Source organism: Fundulus heteroclitus, chromosome 20 (assembly GCF_011125445.2).
Source record: "Fundulus heteroclitus isolate FHET01 chromosome 20, MU-UCD_Fhet_4.1, whole genome shotgun sequence".
Classification (NCBI taxonomy): Eukaryota; Metazoa; Chordata; class Actinopteri; order Cyprinodontiformes; family Fundulidae; genus Fundulus; species Fundulus heteroclitus.
The window spans coordinates 28,922,866-28,935,520 of record NC_046380.1 but is presented as its reverse complement, the minus strand read 5'-3'; the positions used below and the strand labels follow the sequence as shown (position 1 = coordinate 28,935,520).

Sequence of the window (12,655 nt, the reverse complement as noted above, 5' to 3'; positions counted from 1 at the left end):
ACTAAAGCTTAAAGCCTGTTCATTGTGCTGCATATGAAAGGTTTTCGTGTGGATTTGTTGTCTTTAAGAGGAATCACCTTGATGGCAAAATCATAGTTGAAAGAAAACAACTGGTCGGCTATTCATTCTCTATCAGAATACACTGTTTCCTATGAATAACAGTGCTCCAGTCTTTTTCAGCTGAAGGAAACAAGCAACGCTGTCACAGTTGGAGTGTTTATTGCCCTCTTTGCTCTGGTGCGCGTTAGGAAGAATGTGGAACGTGCTTCAAAGACTGCCTCACACGAACAAACTCGGGCACATTGGTCAAGCCTTCCCTCCATTTCCTCTCCTCCAGCTCATGCTGCAAAACAAAGCATACGTTTTTTGTGCGTGTTTTTATAGGTTGAAAACCCCAGAGAAAATTAATCACAGAAAAGATGTATTTTTTCATTGGTCAGTGTGCTTACAAGTTGTATCTTCTGTCGCCTTCTGCGCAGTTTCACCTCTAAGTCGGAGCGAGGCTGAAGGGCCAGTTCCCTTCTCCTCAGCTGCTCTCTGCTTTTGTTTTCGAGCACACGCTGCAGCTCTGGCTTCTTTCGCGGCAGCATGCCCCTGAAGATCCAAGAGAACATAAACAGAGGGTCTGGTCTCTGGAATAAGACAGAAATGCTGCGAAGGTATTTTTCCCTTCAGGGCAATGCATGACCCAGTCTGGATGCAATGCACAGTGCCTTCAGTAATTATACGAGCTCATTTTCTTAAAATTATTTATTTATTTTATTTTTTATTTTTTTACCTACTCCACCATCCTCACTTTGTGGTGGCAACATAAACGATTCCTCCCCTGGCCCTGTTTTTTTTTTTTAACTATCGCTCCATTTCTGCATGTTATACCTAAAAATGTTGACGGTTCTTGACATGAGCCACATGGGCATCTGCCCAGGGCAGCGATGGAAGGGGGAAGCACATCAGCACCACATCAAAAATAAAACTTATTTATCTTTTAGTTGCGCCTTGAACAACTGTTCTGCTGTTTTTATACAGGCCAATCCATGGGGAGTTGGTGTTCTTTTTATTTAGAAGGCACCCCCTGCTTGCAGGTAAAAAAAAATAGGTAGATCAGGGTGTGGGTGTTTGCTGCCCTTGTGAAAAGCGCCCATGTGGGGTGAGATGCACATTATTCTGTGACATTTTTTATTCTAGCAAGAACATCTGGGCGCCACCTCGACCCGGATAGTAGGGTGTGTAGGGGGCGGCAGAAGAATGCAAGGACTTCTAAAACCACTGTATGGCCTAACAGTCTAAAAAGTCTTCTGATTTAAACACACACAAAACTTTTCATGCTCTTTTTTATTATTATTTTGAGCAGCACAAAAGATTGAGAAAAAAAATAGAACTGAATAAATTCTCAATGTAATTTGTGCCAAAGACTATTAGGTTTAGTCTTTCCTTGGAAGACGTGCTCCCTTGTCTTTCCCAATTTGAATAGTTGCATACAGGAATAGATATCTTTGTCACGGTGCATCTATAGCTGATGGAAAAAGATCAATTACCTCACCGATTTAAAGTTCTCTGATTAACTCAACAAGTTAAGATGTGAATAAAAAGGATGCTTTCTTTGAATTTATTTTCTAGAAATCGGGAATGCCGATAAATGTGGCACTAAACAATTTTCAAAGAAAAAAAAGTTAATGTTAGTTCATGTAACGTCAATAAAAGATTAATTTATTTTCAAACATCTTTACCAGGGGCTGTAAAAAAATGTTAAGGGTGCTTTAGATGCTCAAGTTTTAAAAAATCCACACTGCCGGTGATCAAACCACAGAAATCATGCAGAGTCCTCTCCAACCCAAGCAGTGATTTCCTCGATGTAGAAAAAGTGCAACAGGAGAGAAAATGCTTGACCCTGGGGATCAGATAAGCAGGGATGTTCAGATGGGTGTTGGACCATTAACTCGGTCAAATACCACCTGGACATTGTGCTTATCTGCGGCCACAGCTCCGCGACAGCTGGACCGGGAAAGCCTAAGAGGATTCAGTGACTCAAACAGGGGGAAAGACAAAATGCAGAACTATCTCTGCTACCTGATTTACAGCAGCCTGGTCTTAAAAGCAGTCCCACAAATAACCTAAAACACTGAACTTTTATTTGAAACCGCAAAAATCATTCTAAAAATCATTGTAGAGTCCAAATCCCTCATCTTTTACTGTGATCACTGCTTTCTTGTGGAATTAGTATTTTTTTATTGTTTTTTGGTGATAATACAGAAGGCAGCTGCAGCTGAAATGACCTGGTTGTTTTCAGAAAGATGTTTGCTCACTGTTTGTGGCAGAAAATCAGCTCCTGATGAAGAGTTCTCCGTTGGCTGGAGGCCAGGATGGGATTTATCAGCTTTTGTGGTTTGATGAGGTGCTCTTCCTGCTGTTGTTGATTTTCAATCACCTGGCGAGGCGGGCTTATCCAGCACTGCGCTCTGTCTGATACGGATAAATTCAACGTCAGTGTGCGTCAGCGTCTGTGTTGCGGCTGAGCTTAAAACGCTCAGCGTGACAGAGAATGTGGACCATTAACTGAGGGGCTTGTTTTCTAGTGTTGGAGTGCAGAATATATAAACTAGTGAGGCATTTCTTCAATTTATAGAGCAAATACAGACAGTGAAACTTACTTCTTTGGTTTCTGAGACCAGTTTTATGAACCACCTGAAAAAATTAGGAGAAAAAAAAGAAAATCCATGAGTTATCATCATCCTCACATTGGAAACTATTGGGGTAAAATCATGCAAATCTATGCAGACAATCATTCCTTCAATCAAGCATGCAAACCATTAAATTAGGCATTTGTTTTATTTTGCACATAAAATAAGGCAATAACGATACATAAAAAAGACATGTAATATAACATCTTGACTCTAAAGAAATCCAATCTTTTGTGAGCTTATTAGACGTCAGGTTTAGGGATATTTGATTATATTTTTCGTCATTTTATGCATATCTGAACAACAGAATATGAAGCAATACCTCCCTTTCTAAAGTATGTAAAAAGAAATTAGCTAAGACCAGTTGCGATAATTATGAAATCGTAATATTTTTTGGCAATGAAATAAGGCAACAAAAAAATAAACTTTAGCACTGGGTTGGCTGATTTTATAACGTTTTTTTTCTATAGTGAATGTCCACTAAACTTTTGTTAACCGTTAAAAATGTTTTATTTAGTCATTGTTCAAGATCTACAATAGAAGGAATGTGAAAAAGAAACGGAGGCTGATCCTTTGCCTCTAGAAGTTTGCATAGTAACACAACTTTTTTTTTTTTTACATTTTCCTTTTTACTTCCTCATACCAATTTCTCTATCAAATAGCAGCACAGTGAATATAATAAAACAATCTTACCGGCACGTTTTGATAGAGATGCATTGCGTTGGAAAAGTGGCTCTGCAGAAACAGATGATGCAGGAGAAGCTTCCTCTGCTATATGCACACGGTGAGCTCCAGCAACTGGGAGGTGGATCAGAGCAGCTCTGCCATCCTGTCAAATCTTGTTAAGTGCCTTATGACCTTTTGCTCTACTCCCATTATGATTAGAGGAGAAACTTCTGTTGTTTTTGAGCTGGTGTGGCAGCAACGTACGCAAGGTTTAGGATAATGAAACATGATGACGAGGATAACACCAAAGCCTTTGCACAAATAAGCATCTGCTTTGTGGATCCATTTATTTGAAGGCCATTAATACTCCACTGTCACTTTAAGTCGACCTTACAGGTAGATAGGGTTTTCTGTTTATTGTACTGAGAAAAAAAACGAAACCTTTAGCAAAAACATTACTTCCATTAAACAATAATACTAACATTACACTTCAGTATAAATACATTTTAAAAAGTCTCGTGTATGTAAATAGGTCATAACCAAACAAGCGATTGAATGAATACAAAATTAACTAAAATCTAATACGCATTATCATGAGTAATTAATGAATCAAATCAATTCACAGTACCATCCATTGGTTATAAAAAATTAAACAAACATAACAAACAAACAAACGTTTGCACTTAATCTGCTGTTCTTCAATTAAAATCATGTTTACTTTATTCAATTTATTATTGATCCCTTATATAAAATCAGTTCCTATTGTAACAACTGTTTACATGCATCTTGCACTACTCATCATGACTGTATATTGATTGATTTGCACTGCTGACTGTTTATTCACAATTGTTTACATATACATTTGCAATACTGTACTTTAACTGTAATATGCAATTACCTTCCACTGCACTTGAATTTAAATAGCTGCTGTCCAACCCCTAATTATTCATTTTATTGTAATAGCTACCAGTATATCATGCTCACAATTCTGCCTATAGTAATAGCCACCTGTACATATACTCATAGTAAACTCTGTTATAATAAAAATTTGTATATTTTGCTACTGTACATATCTGTAAAACTCTATTCACAGTAATATCCACCTGCTATTGCACTTCTGGTTAGACCTAAACTGCATTTCGTTGCCTTGTACCTGTACCTGTGTAATGACAATAAAGTTGAATCTAATCTAATCTAATCTAATCTAAAAATTAAATGTTCAGCAAATTAAAATAAAGCATTTTTGCACATGCTCAAGCATCTCACATAACTACTTATAGCTTGTGCTTTAATTATAGGATAGCATTGTTGTGAAAGGGAATGTTGGGTGCATTAGATGAAACGGAGGGTTTCCTGTAAAAGCCTGCGCTGTGTGTGGCAGTACAAACACACACCTTTAGGTGGCAGTACTGTCCGAGGGGCGACAACAAACGTACAACGTAAAGGAAGACTGCGAGTCAGGGAAACGGAAATGTCAGCCGAGTAAGCAGGATGCGATACAGAATATCTCTTCTCTAAACTACAGGATGGTTTGTTAATCATCAAGAAGGAAAAAGTCACATAACGTCGCCAGAGACCAAGCTGCAACTATGACCAATGGTAGGTGTGCTGCTTTATCCGACAAGGTTACCGGCCGGAGGACAGTTTTAAGTTGGGTTAGTTGTGAAGCAGAGCTAGTGAAGCTGGCTAGCTGGGCTGTAGACGTGGCCCCGGCAGCTGCTTTCTGTCTGGGATGAAAACCGACATAAACTAACCATTCTTTCTGATAAGGCTTCATCTGATGGGTTTTAAGCGTTACAGGTGGACCGTCCAGCTTCCTGTGTTTACTTTAAAACTTACAATATATGCTGTTGGGGCTACAGAGCAGTCCGATAACTAGCATTGGTTGGTTAGGCTGATATTTAACAAACGGGGATAGAGGGCTAAGTTTGCGTCTTTGACATGGGGGGACCCGGGTTCGAGTCCCGGTTGCGTCGGGAAGGGCGTCCGGCGTAATGACGTGTAATGACTTTTAATGAACCCTTAATAAGGGAACAGTCGAGACGATTCACAGGATATCCAGGTAGACAATATTTTGGGTGTATAACCCTATAAAGACTGCTGAAGGTAGTCTTTAGAATGACTTCTTTCCCTATGGTTGGTATCTGGTCAGCAGTAGACCTTAAATGTCCCCTTGACATGTCAGAAGATTTGTTATGAACATATTGCCATAAACATTCACACGAAAGAGAACACTTAAACCAGCAGTCTGCTCATATTCATACACGTCTTGATAAGTTAGAATATTATCCAAGAACTAGCTCGTTCTGTAATACATTCAAAAAGTTGTGCAAATTGATTCATAAGACACATCCATGTAGTTCACATTTTTAGTTCTGGAAATTTTCATGGTTATGGCTTACGGTCAGGGGAAACAAGGAAAGTCTGTTCGCTGGAGAATTTACGTGGAATATGATTTACATTTTTTTTTTTTAACATTTGAAATAAAGGAACAATATGGCCTGCACAATCAGGGTGAAGACTGCTGACTTAAAAGTTGTTCAGCTATTGACACCTTCCACAAGGAGGTCAAGCCATGAGAGGTCATTGCTAAGGAAGCTGGCTGTTGACAGATTGCTGTATCCATGCGTGTCCGAACAGCAACTTTAGTGGAGCAACAGGGATAACTGGATTGTGACACATAGCCCATTAATGAGATTTCTTTTTTTTGGGGGGGGTTCACAAGACGTGGACTACAGCTGGAGTCTGTACATTTAAGAGTCACCCCCCCCCCCCCACACACACACACACACACACACACACTTATCCGGGATGTGAGCTGCCACTGCAACCTCCCTTCTGTTTAGGAACTCCTGAGTCAGCGATGTGAGAGCCGAGTTACCTGGACTAAGGAGAAAAGAGATTGGATTACTGTCCAAAGTTACTTCTTCAGATGAAATAAACGTTGTATTCCATTTGAAAATCAAGGTCCCAGAGTTCAAATGGCTCGCCTCGCGGTCAAGTAAAAATGGAAGAAAGCTAAATATGTAAAATTGTCCGCAGTGTTACATCAGTGCAATGTTAAAGTTTTAAAGAAGTTACCTTGTTTTTATTGTATTAAAAAAAAAAAAAAATGAAATCCTTGGCCAAGTTCATGTTTGAGTGACGGCTCATGGTGTCGTCTTTGTCCCGTTCTGCAGTGTACTCCTTTGACGGCATCCTTGTGTTTGGGCTGCTCTTCATCTGCACCTGTGCGTACCTCAAAAAGGTGCCTCGGCTCAACGGCTGGCTGCTGTCCGAGAAGAAAGGCGTGTGGGGCGTCTTCTACAAAGGTAAACAAAGGAGTAAATGACATTAACAGTGTAATAACTCATCAAACTATCGCAGTTATTAAAAAAAAACGTATTATTTGTTAGCTTTTAAAGCTTTATAGACATTTGTGGGAACAGACAAAAAAGAAGAAAACAAAAACAAATCCAAGACATTTTAGCCCATTACTTTGTATGTGCCCGTTAAAAAGACCCCACAAATCAAGGAACTTGTGATGACTGGCAGGCGAAGAGGATCGAATCTCAAGATCTCTTGTATTTATCTTCAAGATAAATACAAGAGATCATATCATTAAACAATTGTTTTGAAGCAAGGAGGGGTAGAGGGTTTCCGTTCCCTCAGAATGACCTGCTTTGTGACCACCAAACCAAACATAAGAGGCTGCTGGAGAGAAGTGGGAAGAGTAAGAGAAAATTTAGAGCTGCCCAAAATGATCAAATGGTTAACAGGAGTCAGATGTCTGCTATAAACATTACTAAAAAAATGAAAAATCTTGCACCTGAAGGCCATAAGTATAGGACCTGAACAGAACAAATGACCCAGAGTCCCATTATTTTCCTGCCCCAACACAGGGTAATAATTTAAGTTTGGTTTAAGAAAAGTAAAGCCAATGGGCAAGTTGAATTGAATAAGTTTCAGTCTAGAATTGATGGACCAGGTTTTGATTGTCGACACGCTCTGATCCCACATCTCATCTGAAACCTCAACTAATATGTCAGAGGTCCGGGCCTCTTTTATATGGTCAGAAGGCGTGGCCGAGCTGGATAGATTAATAACATGTGAAATTAAGTGTTTAGTGGTAGGGGGCTTTATTATAAGCTCTTAAACACTGTGCTGCTCAGGTAGGGTTTGAAAGCGGGGGAAGTGCTGTCTGACAAAATCCAAACTTGCAAGTATCTGAAAAAGTGGCTAATAAGGAGACCAAGTTTTGATTGGAGTTGCATGAAGGAGGCAAAGTGATTACTAATATATAAATCCTTAATAGGAGCAATGCCCTTATTTAACCGGCGCCTAAAGTTTACATCCACTGTGCCTGGTTTAAATGCTGAAAAAATGGGAGAATAGGTGGAGAAACCAGGGAGATTCAGAGTAGTCTTTATCGGCTAAATAATCCTAAATTAATTTTTCTTTAGCACAAAATTATCCTTCAGCTGTTGGGAATGTAAAGAGGGTTTGGAGAGCAGCGGTTAGAGAGGAACTAGTGAGCTAAGGAGGCAAGGTTTTCATCTAAAGGCCAGGTAGGCAACAGCGAGTCCATCTCTTTATTCCCCGGATGAACAGGACTCCAAAAAAAAAACAGGATCAGGCATTATAGGTCCAATAATAATGCCGAAAAACAAGGAGGCGGGAGCAACCCTCAGTGGTGGGTTTGTGTTGGTGTGACTTTGAGATTCACAGTTTACCAGCACAAGATAGCCTGTTTACTTTTTGGGTAAGGCGTTTTTCCTCACTGAGTGGCTTTTCATCCCAGTTTGGTACATGACTTGTTCCAATGTAGAGAATGACATAAGAGAATTAAAATACTTTCCACAAAGTCTTTTGATTTTGTTCTGAACATAGAACTAGAACTAGAACTTTCCATGGTGTTTATTCCTGCCTGTAACTGAACAGATCATCGTGCTGCTTTAAGGCGTCTGGCAGCTCCTACCCAAGGAGGAACCAGACTCGTCCACAGTTCTGTCGGCTATCTTGCCTGTTATGGTTCGGTTTTGCCATGATGTCACACAAGACGGCAGGGCGTTGAGGCGTTGCCTTCAAATACATCCATAGCTGTCCGTCCGTTTTAGTCAAACGCTGTGAATTTACCTTTCAGATGTGTACAAAGCCATGCCGTCATCGTCAGGGCTTTCCATGATTGTTTAAAGCGTTTTACTCTTAGTGTCTGTAAACTTCAGAATTTGAACAAATTAATAAAATTTTTGAAAAAATAAATTTTTTAGAAATAATTTAGATAAGACCTAACTGGCCCAAAACGGGAAAAGTGCAGTCTGATTTAATGTCCTAGTCAGGAAAGTAAATGCCATTTTTTTTTTTATACTGTGTATGTAAAGAACTGCTGTCAGCTGTATTTTTTTTACTCTACTTTAAAACCAGCAACAACCTTAATCATTTAAAATCTAAGCAAATGATTCCTGTTACCACCCCCCTCTGGACTGAGAATGCATCAGTTTGGGTTAATAGGACTCAAGTCCGCTACGTTGTTGTGCCTTTCTTTCACTCTGCTGTATCTGTGTGTCGCTGACCTGTAATCCTCTTCATGTGATATCTTATTCTCAGCTGCAATAATCGGGACGAGGCTCCACATCGCCGTGGCGATCTCCTGCTTGACCATGGCCTTTTACGTCGTCTTCCTGAAATGATAGTCACCCCTGGACTGGAAGGACTGGATGGCTGCAGGCGGGGAACGGACTCGTTTCCCCGGTCCTGTGTTAATCCTCGCCATGGAGGTCTCCTCTAAGTGACAGATGAAACCCACGCTGGGTCTGGGGGCCCTTGTAAAGATTAAGCCCGGGCTGCCCCCTGCTGGTGACTTGGCATATAACTTCTCCCTGAATACGTGTGCGCCACAGACATGGTGGGGGGGGGGGCATGTTGTGAGTCTACAGATGCTACAACTGAGAGAGCCTGCTGGTTCGCTTGATTTAATTCTATTGTCCGGTTATATTGTTCGCTGTCCTAATTTACACACTTACAGGATTATTGTTGTCTTGGCGGACACGCAAGATTGAAGGGGGAAATGTTCATCATACATTTTCCTGTGTACAATTTAAATGTACCTATTAAAAACAAACAAAACAATAGAAATCAAATGAGTAATTCCACCTGCTCCCTGATATGTTGTTGTCTGTATTGCTCACTGGTGGAGGGGAAAGATAAACAAAGCTAATATATAAACATACTCTTGTCCACACTATTTTAAAGAAAATAGCTTCTAATCTTGTACATTTTCCTACTCGAGCTATTTGACGTCTCCTAAACACGTTTCTGGTTTGAAGTACAGATTTATGTTCGTCCGATCATCTGGAACCTTTTCACGTTTTGTCTTGTTACGACCACGGCCGTCGTTGTGCTTTTCCGGAGTTGTATGTGATGTACTGAAACAGAGTAGTGCATATTTGTGAAGTGGAAGGAAAAGAATGCATGCTTTTCAAAATTAAAAAAAGAAAATGGTGTGCATTTGAATTCAGACCCCCTGAGTTAAGTCGCTTTTTGCCGCACACAACTTCTTTTTTTCTGTGTTTCTACCAGTTTGAATTTTGCAAGATTACTCAAGCTCAGTCAAGACGTTGAGAGATCTTGCACACACACACCTAGACAAGATCATTCTTCCAAATGGAGAAAAATTCCCTTAGCACGATGCCGCCACCACCACGGTTCTGTGTAGGAATGGTGGATCCAGAGTGACGTGAAGCGTTCGTTTTGGAGACAAATAGCATTATTCCTGTTGTTAATTAGTTATTTTTTTAATCTTTTCTGACCAGAGCACCTTTTTGTCCCCTACACGGCTTGTAGCAAACTGCAAACAGAACTTCTTACGTCTTTCCACTTCCATAAAGCCCAGTTTGGTGGAGTGCACATCGAATACTGGTTACAAAGATAACCCCACCTGAGCTGTTAATCCCTGCATCTCCTCCACAGTTATCAGTGGCCTCGCTGCAGGTGGACAACCATGTCTTGATAGGTTTTCACTCGTGGCATTCCATTTTCATGTAATGGGTAGATGGATTGAATGGCGCTCTGCCGGGTGTCCAAAGCTTGGAAGTAATGTTTTATGACCTAACCCTGCTCCAGAACGTTCTCCCTGACCTGTCACATGTGCCCCTCAGTCATCGCGAAGCTGATTCTTCTCTCTCGAACGAGTCTCGCAGGTCTTCACAGAACACCTGCTTTTATACAGAAATTAAATATAATTCAGACACAGCAAGATTCACTTTACCAGTTAGGTGACTGCTAAGGACACTTTGTGGTACTGGATTTTTATTTAGGGGTATTTTAGAGTGAAGGGGGCTGAAAATGTGTGCCGCACAATTCAGATTTTTATTTGTAAAAAAATAAAAATAATCTGAAAACTATTTTTTTCCTTTCACTTAACAAGGAGCTACTCTGTTATCACATGCAATCCCACTATGATGCATTGAAATGGTGGCGTGAATACTGGTGCAAGGTACCACAAATGTATACTAAACATGTTTCAGTGTCATAACTGGGCTTCAGATCAGTTTAGCATCTACCACAAATATACCAAATTTGCAAACTGCCATAGAAAAGCCACAAATGCAGATGAAGCTCATGTTTGAGTAGCTGTGTTCGACTTTCATGAAGAAGTAAAAGCAAAGCCAAATTGGTGTGGCGCTCATGCCATTTTAGCCACTTGCTGTTCTTTGGACTTTACTCGTAGGTCGTTATTTGTACTTATAAAATAAACTGTTTTGGAGAGGTTCAATACTGTTTTGATTAAAATTTGTATACGGCTGTTGTTTCTGGTGTTTGAAAAACTTGACCTATGCCTCAGGTTTCAAGAACCGTGAAACATAATAAAACATAAATGTGTCTTCATGTTTCCCACTGTTGTTTTAAGATAGCTGATTGTGGAAAAAGAAAGATTGTTATTTGTTCATGAGAAATTAAAACTGCATTAATGAGATAATTTAAATGAAGGAAAATTGCTGACACAGGTATAGCTTCAAGTAATGATCAGGTACAGATAAAGTGCCTTGCAAACCTAATTGGAGTCAAAGTACAGATGTTCGTTAGTGACACTGACAAGCAGGGCCAATGTGAGGTGGAGAAAGGGTAATTCAGGAGTGGCTGCAGGGTGCCATAGCACATGTGGAAGAATCTGTGATCAGGGCAATGTTTAGTCACGGACCATGCTGCATGAGGATTTGCAGGGCCCCGTTAAGCCCTGCTAGTTGGAACAATCAACATAAGTGACTCTAATTTCAAGTTATGCCAGAGATTTCTCACCGGTCTCAACTTACAAATTCAATATGGCTACCTTGCATATAAAGAGTTTATGTACATGTGCAACTATTGGTATCTCAACTCTTTAACGTACACTACCACATTGTCTCCTTGAATGAACATGCAACAGTTTTTGAAGATGCAAACTGCAAAGAAAAGCATTGTTAGTAAAAGCTGCTAATGGTTGCACACCCCTTCTAAATCAGTTGGCAAAATGCATTGATTTGTGCATGAACAACTGATTTTGGGGATTATTTGTGCTTATTACCTCTGCATAACAGATAATTTACTCATACAGTCTTACCATGCCAATTAAATAACAAGAAATATATACTAAACATGTGTCTAAGAGCAATTCCAACCACGGGTTTATATCAAAGTATATCCAAGTGTATAAAATGGCCCAGTCAACATCCAGACCAAGATCCAGTTGAGAGTCTGTGGTAAGGCTTAAAAAACTGCTGTTCATAAATGCGCTCCCTCCGATCTGACCGAGCTTGAGCTATTCTGCAAAGACCGGACTGGTAATGCAGCATGCAGTGCACTTTGTAACAAATGTAGGTTATGATGACCCACTATTGCATCTTGGTTGAGCATTGTGGATAGACCTCTTTGTGGATAGACCTCTTTAAATCATTTTGTTGTTTATTGCAAGACCTTTGCTGGGCAATACACCTAGATTTCATCTGTCATATTATATTAGTACTTATAATACCAGGGCCACTTAAGAAATATAGTTCAGTGATCCTAGAGTTCAAACAGAATTTGGCAAGACCGCCTTTTTTCTCCACTCTTGTGGAATAGGCTTAAAAATTTCAAAATTCTTGAGACACTTCTTCTATGATTTTAAGATTCTCCTTTAAACTTAAACTTGCCTTTTAACTTTCCTGAGGATGCGTTTGAGTCGTGTGACTTGTGTAACCACCTTGACTGGGATTCCCTTCAAGAGGAGCTGCTGCAACAACAACACTAATAATAATAATGGTTATTGGGTTGTTCGATCACATATAATCACAACAGACTACAAAGTTTATGGC

At 40.0% G+C, this 12,655-nt stretch overlaps 2 protein-coding genes across 2 annotated transcripts; one reads left to right on the top strand and one right to left on the bottom strand.

The window, feature by feature from the left end:
• Positions 1-190: 190 nt before the first annotated feature.
• LOC105931703 (protein FAM107B) lies at positions 191-3,537 on the bottom strand. Its single transcript, XM_012870487.3, has 5 exons — positions 3,372-3,537; positions 2,649-2,682; positions 2,304-2,460; positions 450-594; positions 191-343 (listed from the first exon to the last, which is right to left on the bottom strand). Exons 1-5 carry the CDS (start codon positions 3,393-3,395, stop codon positions 245-247), a joined length of 459 nt encoding a protein of 152 aa, XP_012725941.2. The 5' UTR covers positions 3,396-3,537; the 3' UTR covers positions 191-244.
• Positions 3,538-4,786: 1,249 nt separating this feature from the next.
• tmem167b (transmembrane protein 167B) lies at positions 4,787-11,214 on the top strand. Its single transcript, XM_012870556.3, has 3 exons — positions 4,787-4,943; positions 6,524-6,655; positions 8,931-11,214. Exons 1-3 carry the CDS (start codon positions 4,934-4,936, stop codon positions 9,011-9,013), a joined length of 225 nt encoding a protein of 74 aa, XP_012726010.2. The 5' UTR covers positions 4,787-4,933; the 3' UTR covers positions 9,014-11,214.
• The last annotated feature ends 1,441 nt before the right edge of the window (positions 11,215-12,655 follow it).

Coding starts and splice junctions, on each gene's coding strand:
- LOC105931703 (XM_012870487.3), bottom strand. CDS start 3,395: ATGCATCTCTATCAAAACGTGCCG. Junction 2,683..3,371: donor ATCTCTATCAAAACGTGCCG/GTAAGATTGTTT, acceptor TAATTTTTTCAG/GTGGTTCATAAAACTGGTCT. Junction 2,461..2,648: donor TGGTCTCAGAAACCAAAGAA/GTAAGTTTCACT, acceptor TATCCGTATCAG/ACAGAGCGCAGTGCTGGATA.
- tmem167b (XM_012870556.3), top strand. Junction 6,656..8,930: donor GTGGGGCGTCTTCTACAAAG/GTAAACAAAGGA, acceptor TCTTATTCTCAG/CTGCAATAATCGGGACGAGG.